Raw genomic sequence first — 16,700 nt, 5'->3', positions numbered from 1 at the left:
CCAAATACCCTTCCTCCTTCTAAAGTATATCAAGAAAAATAAGTGAGAATAATAGGCACAAATAAAAGAAAGCTTTCCCTGGGGCCGGCATTGTAGCACTGAGAATAAAGCCACTGCCTCTAATGTGGCATGCCATATGGGCACAAGTTTGATTTCCAGTTTCTTGGTTTCTCATCCAGCTCTCTGTTAATGCCTGGGAAAGGCATGGAAGATGGCCCACATGTTCGGGCCCCTTGTGCCTTGTAGAAGACCTGGGAAAAAGCTCCTGGCTCCTGGCTCCTGGCTTCAGCCCAGTGCAGCCCAGTTCTGGTTGTTGCCTCCATCCAGTGAGTGACTCAGAGATGGAAGACCTTTCTCTGTATTTCCCTTCCCTTTGTAACTCTTTTAAATAAATGAGTAAATCTTTTTTAAAAAATGCTTTCCTGATAAAATTATGGTGTATTGTTCAATAATGACATTTGCTTATAACAGATTTAAATTCCTTATGTTTTTTTGCAACTGAGGTGTTAACAGTAAATTCAGTCCCAACGTATTCAACTTCCTTTGACAGGTATATTCCATCCTGTATATAGGAAGTGTTTAATACTCACTTATCAAGAAAATCTTTGTCCACTACAGCGGAGATGTCAAGAAGAGGATTGCCCATTCCAAAGAGAATATTCTCACTAAAAAACATAAAACAAAACACAAACTCAAGTTAGAAAAAACTCTGAAAGCAAGCTGATATGTAAAATGTACAAAATAAAAAAATAAATTCTTCCTTGTTACCCTGAAAATAAACTAAACATACTAGTTTAATTAAACCACTGATTTCCCATTACAGTTGAAAGGTAGCACAGGGTCAGTCCTGTGACACAGTAGATTTTGTGACTGCCTGTGATGCTGGATCCCATTTCAGAGCATCAGTTCAAGCCCCGACTGCCCAAGTTCTGTTCCAGTTCCCTGCTAATATGAGTGGGAAGTCAAGTACTTGGACTACTACCACCCACAAAGGACAGCCAGAGTTCCTGTTTCCTAGCATGGGCCTGCTCCAGTCCCAACCACCACGGTCACTTGAGGAGCAAACCAGCAGGTGAAAGATCTCTTCCTATCTCCCCGTCTCTCCCTCTGTCACTCTGCCTTACAAATAAACCTAAAACAATAGTAATGAAGGTAGAACAAAGCCATTTAGGAAAAAAAAGTGATGACTTTTAGAGACAATGATGTAAAATGTAATAAAGAAAGCTGGCCAGGTAATTTTTTTTCATAGTAGTCTATAATGAAGGATTGAAAATTATTCATTTCAGTGTCCTTTTTTTAGAAAAATACTGTTAATCTACTGACTTAATAAACATGTTGGATAATTAACTCTTTATAGCTAGTAAGACAATCTACCACTCAGAGTAATTAGAAAATTCATACCAGATCCTGCAAGAATCCGAACAAGCACATTACTCTGACAGTGAATGGCTCTGACCAGGCCTCGGCAGTAAAATATAAGAATCCTTGTAAGTGTCAAACATTTAAAAGACTCTGATAAAGTTCCTTTCCATAACTGATCACAGTATGACTGAAGTCCAAGGAGAAGATAGAACCTACCACAAGCAGTGCCTTAAAAAGAAGCCCAACTGGTCGTAAGAATGAACCAGTAACCAATCTCAGTCAGCCTCAATGGGAGGCAAGACAGTTAGCCTTGTTTCTCATCATTTTAATACATATTTAATACTTATTTCCATCATTACGCCTCACTGCAAAATCTTTGTTGATTTTAACACTCCTCCTTTGACAAGCCTGGGGAAAAAAAGGAATCATACTATTGAATCTGTCTACTGGAAAAATTAAAACTGCACAGAAATATGTACATAAACATTTATAACACATTTATTGGCATTTCTAGTAGCAAAACACTGGTTCACCATGTGAACATATAACATGAACACGTACATCCATATGTGAAGTACCTTTCAGCAATAAAATGAAACAGACTATAATCTAACAGTTTACATGAATTTCAAAGCCATTGTTCTGAAAGAGGAGGGGCAGAAATCCTTGGGTTACAAACAATATGACTCCACTTACTAACACTCTCAAGGTGACAAAATCAGAGAGACAGATCAGTAGACATCAGAGGATTAGCATATCTGTGGGGGTAATTTTTTTTCTTTTTCTTCATTTTTTAAATAATTATTATTGTCATTTTATGATACAGTTCCATAGGCCCTGGGATTCACAATTTTTGAGATGACCAAACAGTTTGAGTACCCTGCTTATGGCAATAGTTGCGCAAATCTGGAAATGATTTTTAATATGTAACTATATGTAATATAAATATCACCACTATCTAAATTAAAAAGAGGGTTTACAAAAACATGAACATGCAATACAGTTTACAGTAAACTTAAGAGTACTGCGCCAATTTCCTGGTTTGGGCAATCATCAAGGGAAGCCGAGCAAGCTGTGGAACTCTACTTTTCTGCAACTTCTTATGAGCCATGCAATATTTCAAAAGGGATAAAAGGATTTAAAAATAGATATAAACATGTCTAAAACCAATTAGGATGACATCATTGAGAAAGGCAGAGTATGGACTTGCAAAATCCTCTCTTCCTTAAAAACACAAAGAACAAAGCAAAAGTCATACATCAATCAACCTGTTCAGACTTTAAATATTCACCAAAAATCTGCAATAATCTCAGAAGTACTTATTCATAAAAGACAGCTGAGAGACACTCAAAGCAAGGAACTGGAGACAAGATAGTTGATAGCTCCAATGGACAATGTGCTAGACAGCCGTTCAATCTCCACGCAGATTATCTGTGATAACAGTTTCTTCCAGGGTACAGACAAGTTTGTGGCTGTTTTTCAAAACCCTACTTCAGCAAAATGTGCAGAAAAGAGAGGCTAGAGAAACTCATGTGATTTCAGATATGATGACAGAAGAGGCACCAGAAAACCCTCCCCAAACAATGAATGGAATCAATCATCTGCAGGGCCCGCATTCTCTTCCCCTGACTAGTGGATGAAAAAGATAAATGTTGCTGAAAGAAACTCACAATTGGACACACATTCATAAAACACAAAGAAGTCACAAAAAGCAGAGGGCTGACCATGCTGGATGAGCACATGAATGTGCGCATCTAAAGAGGAACTGTTCCCTGTCCTCAGATGAATGAGGTCATGCTGAGAGTCCCTCTGCAGACATCTGACACAACACACAGTTTGATAAACGCACTTGTGTACATCATTATATTTTTAGAAAGTCTATTGAAAGTATCAATGAGGTTTTAATAGTACTTTTATGCTATACTCCTCACTTTATATAAATAAATCATCAGAAGTTGCCAATACAAAATAAAGGAAAGAGTGTAAGCATGGACGAATCTCATTAGCAGCACACACTTCGCAGCATTTGAACTTGTCCTGTTCCCCTTCACCTTTCCCCAGCTCCAGCTTAACCTGGAAAAGCAACAGCCCTGAAACACACTGGAGTCCTCCAGCCCAGCAACCCCTGGAGAGATCAGAGCAGAGTTAGAGCTCTTTCAAAGCTCTACTTTCAGTGGACTGGCAATTCCCTGAAAAACCCACTCCCAAGGCTTCCTGTGATTTGACCTGATTCAGAGCCTGCTCAGTGCTAACAGCCTTTTCCCCAAGGATATTTGTCAAAAACAACCAGCTGCAATTGTTTAACATCTCAGCTGCCTGAAACAGTTGGAGCAAACATGCTAAGCTAAAAAAGCATAAAAAGGAAAAATGGGGGAATGCAATGCCCATAGACAGTTTTGAAACTTCTGTTTAAACTTCAAAATCAAGTCAGAGGTCAAGGGCATATGCCCAGGGCAGTGTGAGAGCTCAAGAAAGATGTGAGAAGGCCCTAAGCAATTTCTCTGACTCTGTGAAACTCTGCTAGCAAGCAAAGGGAACACTATTAGGAGTGGTAAGTAAGCCTGGCTGAGTGTGCAGGATATGTCCCAACAGGCACAGAGAGCCTCTCAGAAAAAAAATAAGGCAACAAAAACAACTACTAGCAAGAATGTTGAGAAACTGGAATCTTCATGTATTGATGATGGGAATATAAAATGATGCAACACCTTGGGGAAAGTTTGGCGATTGCTCATATGACCCAATAAATACCTCACTCCTAGGAAAAACGAAAACATATGGCAACACAAAAACCTGCCCATGTATTTTACTGATAACAGTCACAAAGTGAAAAATACCAAATATCTATGGGTAAACAAACTTTAGTACACAATTAAATATTATTGAGTCACAAGAACAGGTGAAATACTGATATATGCTAACACATAACTTTGAAAACATACTCAATGAAAAAAAAGTCTGACATAAAAAACCAAATATTATACATTTCTAATCATTAAATACCTAGGAGAGGCAAGTTTGTAGAGATACAAACTGGATTAACGGCTGCTGAGGGAAAAGACAGGAAACGGAGAATGACTGCTGACAAGTATTAAGTTTTATCTCTGAGTGATGAAAATGTTCTGAAGTTATATGAGATACAGCTTTGTAAATATTCCAATGCACTGAGATTTTCTGAATACTTCCTGCTTTTTTTTAGAGGGGGCAAGAAGGGGGAACATTTTATTTGAAAGACAAAGGAGAAGAGAAAAACAGATCTTCCCACTGATTGACTCAAAAGCAAAGGCAGGACTTGAACCCAGTCACTCCAATATGCAGTGTAGGCATCCCAAACAGCTTCTTAATTGTTGCACCAGACATTAACCTTGACATATTTGGCTTTAAATAGTGAATAACAGAAATGTCAAATAATACACAATAATTAATTTGACAAAACTGATATTTACAGACCACTAAATTCACCATTATACACTATATTAAATGAAAGCTGTACAATACATTTATAATGAAAAAATCCCAAAGATTTCAAAATGCATAATATTAACCAAAAGAGACCACAAGCCAAGCCAAGAAAATAATCTTAGTAGGACTCAAAGGCCTGAATCATAAGCAGTAAGTTCTCTAGTTATATACCACAGATGGGATTATATGATATGGAAAAAAATACATTCTGTGAATGCAACAGAATAGAAATACAATTTTTAAAAATAATTTGAAAATCCATGAATATTAAGAAATCAATAAACTTCTAAATGATCTGTAGATAAAATACAATGGAAATTATAAAGTAATGTAAACTGTGTATAACATGTCAAAATTTATGAAACAAGGGAATACATAAAAGGGAATGTTTTATATAGGAAATGCACATATTAGAAAATAACAGATCCAAAACCAATTATCTAAGCTTCTGACTCAAAAAAGAGTAGATGATACCTAAAAGAGTAGAAGAAAATAAAAATAACAGCAGGAATGAGCCTTGTGGCTCAGCAGATTCAAACTGTGGCCTAAACACCTCTATCCTGTCACACAGTGCCTGTGATCAAATCCAATCTGCTTCTAATCCAGCTTCCTGTTAATGAGTCTTGGAGGTAGCAGTTGATGGTCTAAACACTTGGGTTCCTGTCATCCATGCAAGAGAAATTGAAGCCATAATTTAAAACCTTTCACTCTTAAGCACCCCAAACAATCCAGGCCCAGATGACTTCACTGATCAACTCTATCAAAAATTTAAATATTAATTTTTAAAGATTTTTTTAAAGATTATTTTTATATCAAAGTCAGATATACAGAGAGGAGGAGAGACAGAGAGGAAGATCTTTTAACCGCTAGCTCACTCCCCAAGTGAGTTTTAGTCACAGACTTTCTCTACGTGTGTAAAGTATATTCTCGAAAGTCACCGTCATCAACTTTCCCCACTGAATTAAAAAACATGCAACTCTTTCCTGCTATCATGAAACTCCTAAGATCTTTGATTAATAAAAATAATGGTGTATAGTTGATGATGATCAGTTTCCACAGTGCTTTCCTGTCACCTTGTTGGACAAAGGCAAGAATTACGCCTGTTTTGTGGATGAGGATGTTGAAGTCCAAATGAGACCTTTAGTTAAGGAACAGAAATATGAACCCAGGGCATCTGGTTGTAAGCTGATGATTTCATGGCATTTTAGGCATATATAAGTATTTGCCTCCTTATTTTAAGGGTTTTTTTTTTTTTTATTTGAAGGATAGATTTACAGAGAGGAGAGACAAGGAGGAAGAGCTTCTGTCCAATGATTCACTCCCCAAGTGGCAACAATGGCTGGAGCTGCGCTGATTTAAGCCAGGAGCCTGAAGCCTCTTCTGGGTCTCCCACACAGGTGCAGGGTTCCCAAGGTTTTGGGACATCCTGTACTGCTTTCCCAGGCCACAAGCAGGGAGCTGGATGAGAAGTGGAGCAGCTGGGACACAAATTGGTACCCATATGGGAACCCACCACGTGGGTGAGGAATTTAGCCACTAGGATACCACGCTGGGCCCTAAATATTAATCTTACAAAACTACAAAAATTAAGATACTATTATCTAAGGATATACAAACTTATGAATGGAATAGAATAGTGAGTCCAGCAAAAGATCCATACCCATCTATCCAATTACCTGAGGACGCTTCTGAAAAAAATTTCATGTAAGATAAATCATAGACCTAATGTGAATGGTGAAACTATAAAGCCTCCCCTGAAAATGAACTTGGGAAAGCAGCAAACAGGCACCCACACAGAAGACCCAGATGGAACTCCTGGATCCAGGTTTTGGCTTCAAAATGGCCCAGTCCTGTCTACTGCAACCACTTGAAGAAAGAACCAGTGAATGTAAGATCTCTCTCTTTGTCTCTCTCTTTTTTCTCTCTATAATTATAGATTTTTAAAAAGTTAAAATTGAAAAAGTCAAATTCAACTTGTTCAAATTTAAACTTCTACTCTTAAAAGACATTAAAAAAAAAGACAAGCTCAGACCAGAAAAAACATCTGTGTGCTTTTTTGTATGTAAGTATAAAATCTGACATCTCTGACAAATAATCTGTTTCCAGAATATAAAAAGAACTCCTGCAAACAGGGATAAAATGACACTCCAATCAAAATACAGATGTTCCTTAAGCTTACAATGCAGGGACACCCATGAAACTGAAAATATATGTTGAAAATGCACTGACTGTGTGTGGCCAAGCTACCCAACATGATAGCTTCGCCACACAATACAACAGTTTACCTTCCTCATTATGTGGCTAAGTGGGAACTGCTCAGAATGATAACGAAATATGACACCCCTTACTGCTAGACTGGGAAAAGATTTAAAAAACTGAAGTACAGTCTTTATGAATGTGTACCGTTAAGAGTCAAACCACTGCCAAGTCAGCACTCACCTGTACAGGTAAGGCTTGTTCTAATACTTCAAAGAAAGATAGATGGCCAATTATCAAAATATCATTAGCTACCCAGCAAATACAAACTAAAATCACAATGAAACGCAATTACACATTCACCAGAATGACTGAAATAAAATAGAAAATGCTAAACATTTTCAGCGAGGTTAAACAACTAGAACTCTCGTAACAGTAACTAGTAAGAACGTAATGTATATTAAATGTTCTGTTTGGGGAGAAAAAAAATAGGGATTAAACAGAAATCTACCCCAGAACAAACCACTACTACTTCTAAATATCTGCTCAAAATCACACAGAGACTTATTCAATAACCAAAATCTACAAATAACCCAAAGTTCATTAACTTCAGAACTATTGCTACATACACAGAAACAGAAGATTGTTCAGCACAAGCCACTGATGCATCCATCACAATGGGTCAGTATCAAAACCATAATGCTGAACAAAGGTAATCTGACACAGTCTTCAAACTGTATCATTCCACTGATAAAGTTCCAGAATGGGTAAAACTAATCAATAGCAATAGAAATGAAAAAGTAGTTTCGTAAGTAGGGAAGGGAATAGTATTAACTAAGAAAAAAGCAAAGAGAATTTCTGAGTAGATGGGAATGCTCTAGACTTCAATCTGAGAGCTGTTCATGTAAGAGTGTATTGTGTAAGTAGGTGTGTATGTGCTTGTGTCTACCCTCAATAAAAATTTAATGAGCTAGAACTGTGACTTCACTGTATGTAACTGTTCTCAAGTTTCTAAAAGGTAAACAGGCTAGCTTCTGGGCTACACGAAGTCAATCCTACCATCTGTACTCTAGATGCTGTTCCTTCTTGCACAGTCAAGGACACTGATCTCTTCCCTTTGTTTAGCATTATTTATTGTTTCAATTTCTACTGGATCTTTCCTTTTCAGCATACTAACATGTTGAAATTTCAATCCTTCCCCCATAAAAACCTCAACATATTCCTGCTGGGGCCCGTGCAGTGGATGGGGAGGACACGAAGGTGTGAAGAGAACTGTTCCATTGCAGGCAGGGCTGCAAGAAATTTCCCACTGCATGGCAGGGCCTGGTGGATGTCTCTGCAACTACCTGAGGTGGTTCCACCTCCCTTTGCATGGACACCGGATCACCCCCTGAGAATTCTGTCATCTGTTCCGGCATTGTTTGCTGCTGTGGAGTTGGTGTTTACTATCAATGTGAGCTTCGAAGTTGATGTTGTTGATGAGGTCTTGCAAAAGGGCCTTTTACAATTTATGCTGTCTGTCTCTGCTGCCCCCACTGACTTTATGCTAATCAAGGGATCACCGTTTAGGGTTTCTTTCATTCTTTCCTTGATCTTTAGGTTCCCCCTTTTTTGTGATGCATTTCTTCCCTTAACTGATTCAAGATTAAGCTGTAGAATGAGGATTGTAGTAGAAATGTGCTACTGATTGATATGAATGTCAACTGGGAACTTCTATTGAGAACTTTAAGAGCAAACAAAGGGCAGAATTATCCTTGGAAACACCCACTTGACCATGAGGTAAAAAGTCTGTGCCAGAGCTTGTGACTGCTTCTGTATAAATAAAGGGGACATTATGGTTTCCAGTTTGGCCCATTTGGCCACAAAGAACTGCATTTTGTTTTTTTTAATAGCTGAGCAGTATTCCATGGAGTACATGAACCATAGCTTTCTTATCCAATCCTCTGCTGATGGGCATTTTGGTTGCTTCCATGTTTTTGCAATTACTGATTGTGCTGCTATGAACATAGGAGTGCATGTTGGTTTCTCATAAAACAAGTGTTCTGGATATATTCCTAGGAGTGCTATTGCGGGATCATACGGTATGTTGATTTTGAGTTGTTTGAATGTTCTCCATACTGATTTCCACAGAGGCTGTACCAATCTGCAGCCCCACCAGCAGTGGAGTAGGGTTCCCTTTTCCCGCAACCTCGCCAGCAAGTGTTGTTGGTGCCTTTATTCATGTGCGCCAGTCTTACTGGCGTTAGGTGGTACCTCATTGATGTTTTAATGCTAAGGGAAATGAGCCAATCCCAAAAGGTTAAATACCACATGTTTGCCTTAATTTAAGATGATATGATGTTATGTATAACATGTTATGTTATGCATGTTATATGTTGTGTATAAACTAAAATTGAAATGTCAATGAGGTAGTCACAGAAGGTGGTTAAGATATCACATTTATTTTTAACATATTGGTTACTCATTACTATGTCAATTAATTCCATACTGATGTAAATTTTTGCTGATGGTATGTTGGAGCTTTTAATTGATTGAGATGATACTCTGCTGGCTCTGTCTTCAGACCAGAGAGGGTATACCTAAGAAGCCGTTGAACTTGGCTGGACTATAAGATGCTGGACTCTATGTTTGGTATATGCTTGCAATGAAGGAATCTCAACAGAACTTGAACTGTGGTTATGCAACAAGGTAGAGGAATCCACCATGGTGGGAGGGTTTGGGGAGGGGTGGGGAGAACCCAAGTACCTATGAAACTGTGTCACATAATACAATGTAATTAATTAATTAATAAAATAAATAAATAAATAAATAATTAAAGGGGACAGCTTTCTTGCACTGTCCATTATGGTCCTGAAATTGTAGTGGTCCATTTCTTTCCTCGAGTTTCAAACTTGGCTGCAGCTGGCCTCCGGCATATTTCCAACAACTTTCAGTCCCTGCTAATGCATGTAACATATCTAGCCTACCCAGATGAAAAATTAATGAATAAAAAACATTTGAATAAAAAAATCTTTGAATGAAAATTTATTGAATAAACACAAGAAAGTCTAGTCACACATTCAAATAGAGTTGTTTACCTCCCCGATCCTGTGGCTGACTAGGAGTGACGGCTTCCTGCTGCTAACCCAGAAATACGGTTAATTTAGACTTATTGTATTTGCTTGAAAAGAAGACTTTCTAGAGAAAGGGATAGACAGGGAGGTAGGGAAGGAGGAGAGAGAGAGAAGAGATATCTTCCATCCTCTGGTTCACTCCACAAATGGCCAAACAGCTGGAACTGGGCCCAGCTCTTACAAAATCTGCAAATACTCCAACAAATAGCAAAGCCCCCTAAATTAGATAAAATTTTTCATTTTAAATACAATTTTCAGGAATCATGTATGGCATAATGACTAACATTTGCATGGCATTTTCTGCCGTATAAGCCACATTTCCATAACTTATGTCTTATAAGTCCTCACAATACTGAAACAGAAGTGGAAACTAGGTTCAGCCAGGTGATGTAACTGCCAAAGGCCAGACAACAAGTAAATCATACTGTGCTTCCTATCATATTGTCTCTCTGGTTCAATATCCTGAATTTAGGCACTCAGAAATCTCTCATAAAACAATAAAAAGGCCATGCAGAAAGCATTTATCCTAGCATTAAGATACTCACATAGTACAGTGAAGTACTTGGCTTTAATTCCCAGCTCTGGCTCCTGACTCCACCTTCCTGCTAATGCTTATGCTGGGAAGCAAAAGGTGATAACTCAGATAATTGGGTTTATAACATCCTTATGAAATATCTGAATTATGCCCCCAGCTCTTGGCTCTAGACCTGGCCAATCCTGGGCCTAGCTCTAGACATTTACAAGCATTTGGTAGAGTGAACCAGTGGTTGGGTACTCTACCAGTTGGCTTATCTCAAATACTGAGGGGGAAAAAAAAGTACGACCAATGGAAAACATTTCAATACTCAAAAACTCATCATTACCACAATGATTATACTACATAGGTATAGAACCAGATAATTTATCATCCAAATGGCATGCTTTTAAGAATCAAAAGTTGCTAATAATTATATAAGGACAATGGGCATGATCCAGGACTGTCCTGAGCAAACTGGGATAGGGATATCTTATTTGCATGCTATCTTTGCTACTTAAAAATTAAAGATCCATACCTAGGCTTTATTACAATATTTTTTAAATAATATTTTAAAACAAAGGAGGTGGGGCAGCACGGGCCTCAACAGGCTAATCTACTGCCTGCAAGCACCAGTATCTCATATCAGCAGCAGTTCTAGTCCAGGCAGCTCCATTTCTCATCCAGCTCCCTGCTTGCGATCTGGGAAGGCAGAGGAGGAAGACTCAAGTCTTTGGGTCCCTGAACATATGAAGGAGACCAATTAGAAGCTCCTGGCTTCCGGTTTTAAATCTGCTAGGCTCTGGCCTTTGCAGCCATCTCAGGAGTGAACCAACAGTCGGAATATCTTTCTCTCTCGTCTTTCCTTCACTCTGTAGATCTGCTCTTCTTAAAAATAAATAAGAAAAGGAGGTAGGAAGACATAAAGGATACAGCTCTTAACCAATTTTGCAGGGAAGAGTTAAAGTGCAAACAGTCTAGACAATCAATTTGGTTCCTTCCCATTTTATCTTTTACAGTTCTGCTTAATGTAGCAATACTGTGGCCAGAAAGATTTGGAGCTAGAAAACCTTGTACACTTTTCTCAAACAAAGATGACCTACTTATAAATATGAACATCAGCAGTTGACAACACTGCATACAAGAGAAAGATTTCTGGTTTAGTGCTTTCAAATATTTCATAAATGAAACAATTTCACTTTATTTTAGAGGCCCAGAAAAAAATCTCACAGCATAAGAATTTGTGTGCTAATTTGAATTTTACATTTCTTATAAAAAACACACGTCTTGACTTGAGTCTGAAAATTCTGCTTAAAGGCTCAAAAGAAACCAAGCCAACCAAGTAAGATAGTTTCAGTGTTAGCCAGATTCTAGTCTCCATATGAATGTTCTCCATCTGAGTGGCTTGGCAGAGTCTACTGGATGCACCTCAAAGTCCTGAGTGTTAGGAGAAAAATACACTGGGAACCCACCCACAGCCCACATAAATTTTCCAGGGTAGGGCTAACCCAAAGAAGTGGTTCCAGAATCATCATGTAGGGTACAGTTCTATCCAGAATCCCAGAATAGGCTTTGAGTAAATCTGACCTGTCTGAATAGATCAAAAAACAGGGCTCCTTAGAACCTACAGCAAACACTCTGTCTCCCCAACCCATTAGCCCAGTGATGCCTGGCACAAAACCCAAATTTGCAAGTAATGCCTAAAAGCAGACTAGACACTAATGTCAGAATAACAAGGCAACATTCACAGGACTATTTTGAAACAGTGTTGTTCAGTGAACAGCACATAAAGTAGTAATCAGAAGACCTAAATTTTATCCCAGGCTCACCACTTTCTTAAGACATATAACTACTTTGGATACAACATACAATATAGTGAAAAAGTAAAATGTTCTCTAAGATCCTATTTGAATCCTGATATCCCCTATTTTCCTGTCCCTCAATTTATTATGCTAAATACAAATGAAAATAACATCAATTTATTAGGTACGTTCTATCATCTCCCAAATTTCCACTTGAAATTTGCTATGTGTATACACACACAGAGTAATAACTTGTTCTCTAAGGATATTCAGTTTCAGGGGCTAAAATTTGGACCCTCTCTCACTTATGATGTATGAGAACAAACTGTTTATCCCTAGGCAAATTAATTCAAAGAACTGAAGTTTTTTTAAAACGTGTAAAAACTTGTTTCTGCCTTGTTTTTTTGTTTTTGTTTTTGTTTTTGTTTTTTTGTTTTTGTTTTTTACACACCTAAAAGGGCACTGAATAAATATACCTAGAGATCTGAGTGTCAGTTGAAAAAGGCATGAAAATATTCATGGTAACTTTAACAAGTTTTAGCATTGCTGGGTTTTAGTTCCTACCCAAAAATGAGAAAAATCAGATTCATAAGTTTTTTTTTTTCTGTCTAAAGACGTAAGATTCAGGGGCCAGTCTTGGAGTTAAGAAGTTAAGGCCAGCAAGTTAAGCAACCACTGGCAATACAGGCATTCCATTAGGGTACCAGTCCAAATTCTGGGCTTCTCTACTTTGGATCCAGGTCCCTAATAACAGCTTAGGAAAAATAGTGAAAGATAGCCCAAGATAGCCCAAGATAGCCCAAGATGGCCGTGCTACCTGTATGAGAGATCAGGTAGCAGTCCCAGACCTGACCACTGCCTCCATTTGCAGAGTAAACCTGAGGATAAAAGATGGCTCTTTTTCTGTCTCTCTTCTCTACATAACTTTATCTTCCAAATAAACCTTTTTCTAAAAACTTATGATTCAAATACTTCTTTTTAATTATTATTCTCTTGAGAGCTCAAGTGTGTTGACAAGAAAAATGTATTACATTTATAAAAAGCCTTAAAATTGTACCAGTTTCTTTAACATCTTTTATATCTACTCCATGGAATATTACTCAGCCATTAAAAAGAATGAAATTATACCATTTGCAACTCGACGGTCCCAACTAGAGACCATTGTACTCAGTGAAATAAGTTAATCCCCAAAAGGCAAATACCATGTGTTCTCTCTAACATAAGGAAACTATCATGCAAATTGGAATCTGTAGTGATGGAGTAATGGAGACGACCATATCCAGATGTGAACACACAATACAACATGCATCCCTACTTCCAAATAAAAGATGGAATGAATGAAACACAACGAAAGTGTTGGACATACCTAGACAATGGCAAGATGGACTGTCTGACATTGTCTGTACCAGTAATGTTGGGGCACACTTAAATAGCAGACTGATAAAATTGTAACTTCTTATGAAGGAATGTACTGTTGTGACAATAGGGGAAAAAATCAGTTGGGGGTGGGAAATGAGGGGAGGGAATCCCAGACTATAGAGAATTATACCATAAAATTCAAAATTCAAAATAAAATTTAAAAATAAATTTTTAAACTTGCTGTAAAGAGAATTAATTCTGAAAATCTTGCACAAAATATAAACTCCAATACTTCATTTTTCTAAAAAAAAGAAGTCTTAAAATTTAAAAGCATTCTTAACATACCCAACACACCACAGGATACATATTAGAATCAATACTCCGACATACTTCACTAAGGGGAAACAAAAAGTCCAGACCATTAACAAAGAGGAACTGAAGATTAGTAACCCAAAAATGGTTCCTGAAAGTCCAAAGCCCTGGCATGATGGCCACCAGTCCTCACACATTTCCAATCCTGTATTCCTTCAAAGTCACTGCAAAGTCATATACTGCCACTACCATATATAGATGCAATTATTTGAAGTATGGTATATAAATGAGAGCATCAAACATGAAGTCAAATTGTAACTTGTGATTACTCTTCTACTGTTGGACTAAGTACAAAATGGAAACGCTTGATAATTGACTGAAAACTAAAGAGTGATAAAACCTCATTATACACAATCCTTCTCTACGAACTGGCTGGTATACATGATTTCCAAATCATTCAAAACTGTCGCCATATACAGCCACCCCACTTTAGTATTCTTCCTGCCTACCCCTGAACTTAGCAAAGTTCCTTATAGGACTAGCAAAAGGGATGCAAAAGTTACTCTGGCTACCTCATCATACAGTCATGCATCGGTTAACAACTGGGATGCCTTATGAGGAAAGGGTCACAGGTGATTCAGTGGCTATGTGAACATCACAGAATGTACTCACACAAGCCTAGGGAGTACAGGTCTGTCACCCAATATGACCTCATCAATCAAACAAAAATATGTGTGGTAAACAGGCAAGTGATAAAACTGCTGTTAGCATCACACATACTATTTTACAGTGATTTTTTTAATAACTAGGAGGAATACATCCTAAAATAATGACTCATAGTATTTACATATATACAGATACGTACATAAGCCAGTAACATACTAGCTTATCACATATTATACATTGTACCTAATTATTTGGGTTGCACTTTTACACAAAATTTCAACACAGTAGGTTTGCTCACATTAGCTTCACAACAAACTTGTTGAGTGATGGGCTGTACTATAAGATGATGGCTAGCGTGTCACTAAGCAACAGGAATGTTTCTGCTCTACCATAATTTTATGGAATCACTGTTGAGAATATAGTCCATCATCACATGACTGTACTTTATAGTTTTGGTCTTAAGAAATAGCTTTTTCAGAAAATGTAAACAGCACCTTGTTTTTATAAACGCATCACGCATGGTGCTAGATTGTGGAGAAGTGGATTCAGCTCCTAACTTCGCTACCAAATGACTTTCCACAAAAGCCTCAAGCTTTCCTGGACTGCTTCCTTGGGTGTAAGATGTAACTGCTAGTTCAGAAAACATCTAAAAAGGCTATTTTGTACTCCAAGATTATAAACTGTAAAATGTAGACCAGCAAGTAAAAAGTTTAATGATCAGGATAATCAGTCAACTACAGTGTCAAAATACAGCACAGTCGAGTCAACTTTTAAATATCTTCTGAAAACAAGCATTCAAACTTTATATTAAAAGACACAGCTGCTGTCACCAGCTCACAAATATTCCTCCAGGGAGAAGTAGCCAGGAAGATGACTGTCCATTAAAGCTGAAGCCACATTAAGAGCTAATTTGGTAGCAAAGGAAACATTCTACCTGCACACCTAATTGACTGCAAGCAGTCTGCGATGGCAGGCAAAGTGGGAAAATGGAGGAATCAGGGAATTAGCATTTACTGCAATTGCATATAAAAATGTACCTTCAAACACTGTTGGCTTTAAAAGCTAGATTTACACGCCCCAATACAATTTACTGTAAAACCTTTGTGGGAAGTCTCCATATTCCAGTTCCCGAATTTCTCCTTCTGCAAACTGACACAAGTACTCTTAACACAGAATTATGCAATTTAAGTGAGGCTGTATGCAAGTCAACAGTCACATTTTACCTTATCTACACTGACATAAAGTAAGGTTCTAAAGCTGCTCTTCAATCTTGGATAGTCAGAAGAATCCTGGGGAAGCCGTTAAATGGCCAGGACTCGCACCCTGGAAGCTCACCAACCAAAATCTAACTCATTTCTCTGCACATCTGTGCTGAGAACTCATTTTCGCTAAGATCATGAAGGCCACGGTCTGCTTGAAAGGCAGCAGGTCGGGAAATTGTGTAAATAAAGCAATCTGCGTCTGTTTATCATTAGTTCAACCATCCTAAGTTAAACATTCAGGCGAGGCTATATGCAGGAAGTGGACAAACCCATGACCCTATCGCCATGAACCAAAAAATAATCTCCAAAACTCGGCAAGAGCGACTGGGAGAAAAGTCTCCAGTTTTACTCCTTGGGTTGTGCGCCAGCTATGCCACAAAATTTATTTCATTTATTAATCTCAGAGAAACAGGTAAACAGATGGGACCTTCCAGAACAAGAATACTAATTCAGTCCTAAGCAAACATTTCAGGCACACACAATTTCACAATCGGGTGCCATCTACCTGCATGGGGGGCGGGGGAGGACCAACTTTTGCAGGTCGGTTCTGGCCAGCAGTAAAATTCTGTTAAGAAGCGAGACCTGCAGGCATGGGCACACGTGGTGCACGTCACCTTCCCTGGGGCCTGGGGTCACCGGGAGGGGGGAAGCCGGG

General features: G+C 38.2%; 1 protein-coding gene across 2 annotated transcripts in view; it reads right to left on the bottom strand.

Moving 5' to 3' along the window:
- ADK (adenosine kinase) overlaps positions 1-16,700 on the bottom strand; it is a 467,734-nt gene that overhangs the window by 426,488 nt on the left and 24,546 nt on the right. For both annotated transcript variants that reach the window (XM_004583503.3, XM_004583504.4), the window contains exon 2: positions 591-665. In XM_004583503.3, coding sequence (XP_004583560.1) covers positions 591-665 — 75 coding nt within the window. The remainder of the gene's footprint in view (positions 1-590; positions 666-16,700) is intronic.

This window comes from Ochotona princeps, chromosome 13 (assembly GCF_030435755.1).
Source record: "Ochotona princeps isolate mOchPri1 chromosome 13, mOchPri1.hap1, whole genome shotgun sequence".
In the NCBI taxonomy this organism is placed as follows: Eukaryota; Metazoa; Chordata; class Mammalia; order Lagomorpha; family Ochotonidae; genus Ochotona; species Ochotona princeps.
This window is presented reverse-complemented; position numbering and strand designations above follow the sequence as displayed.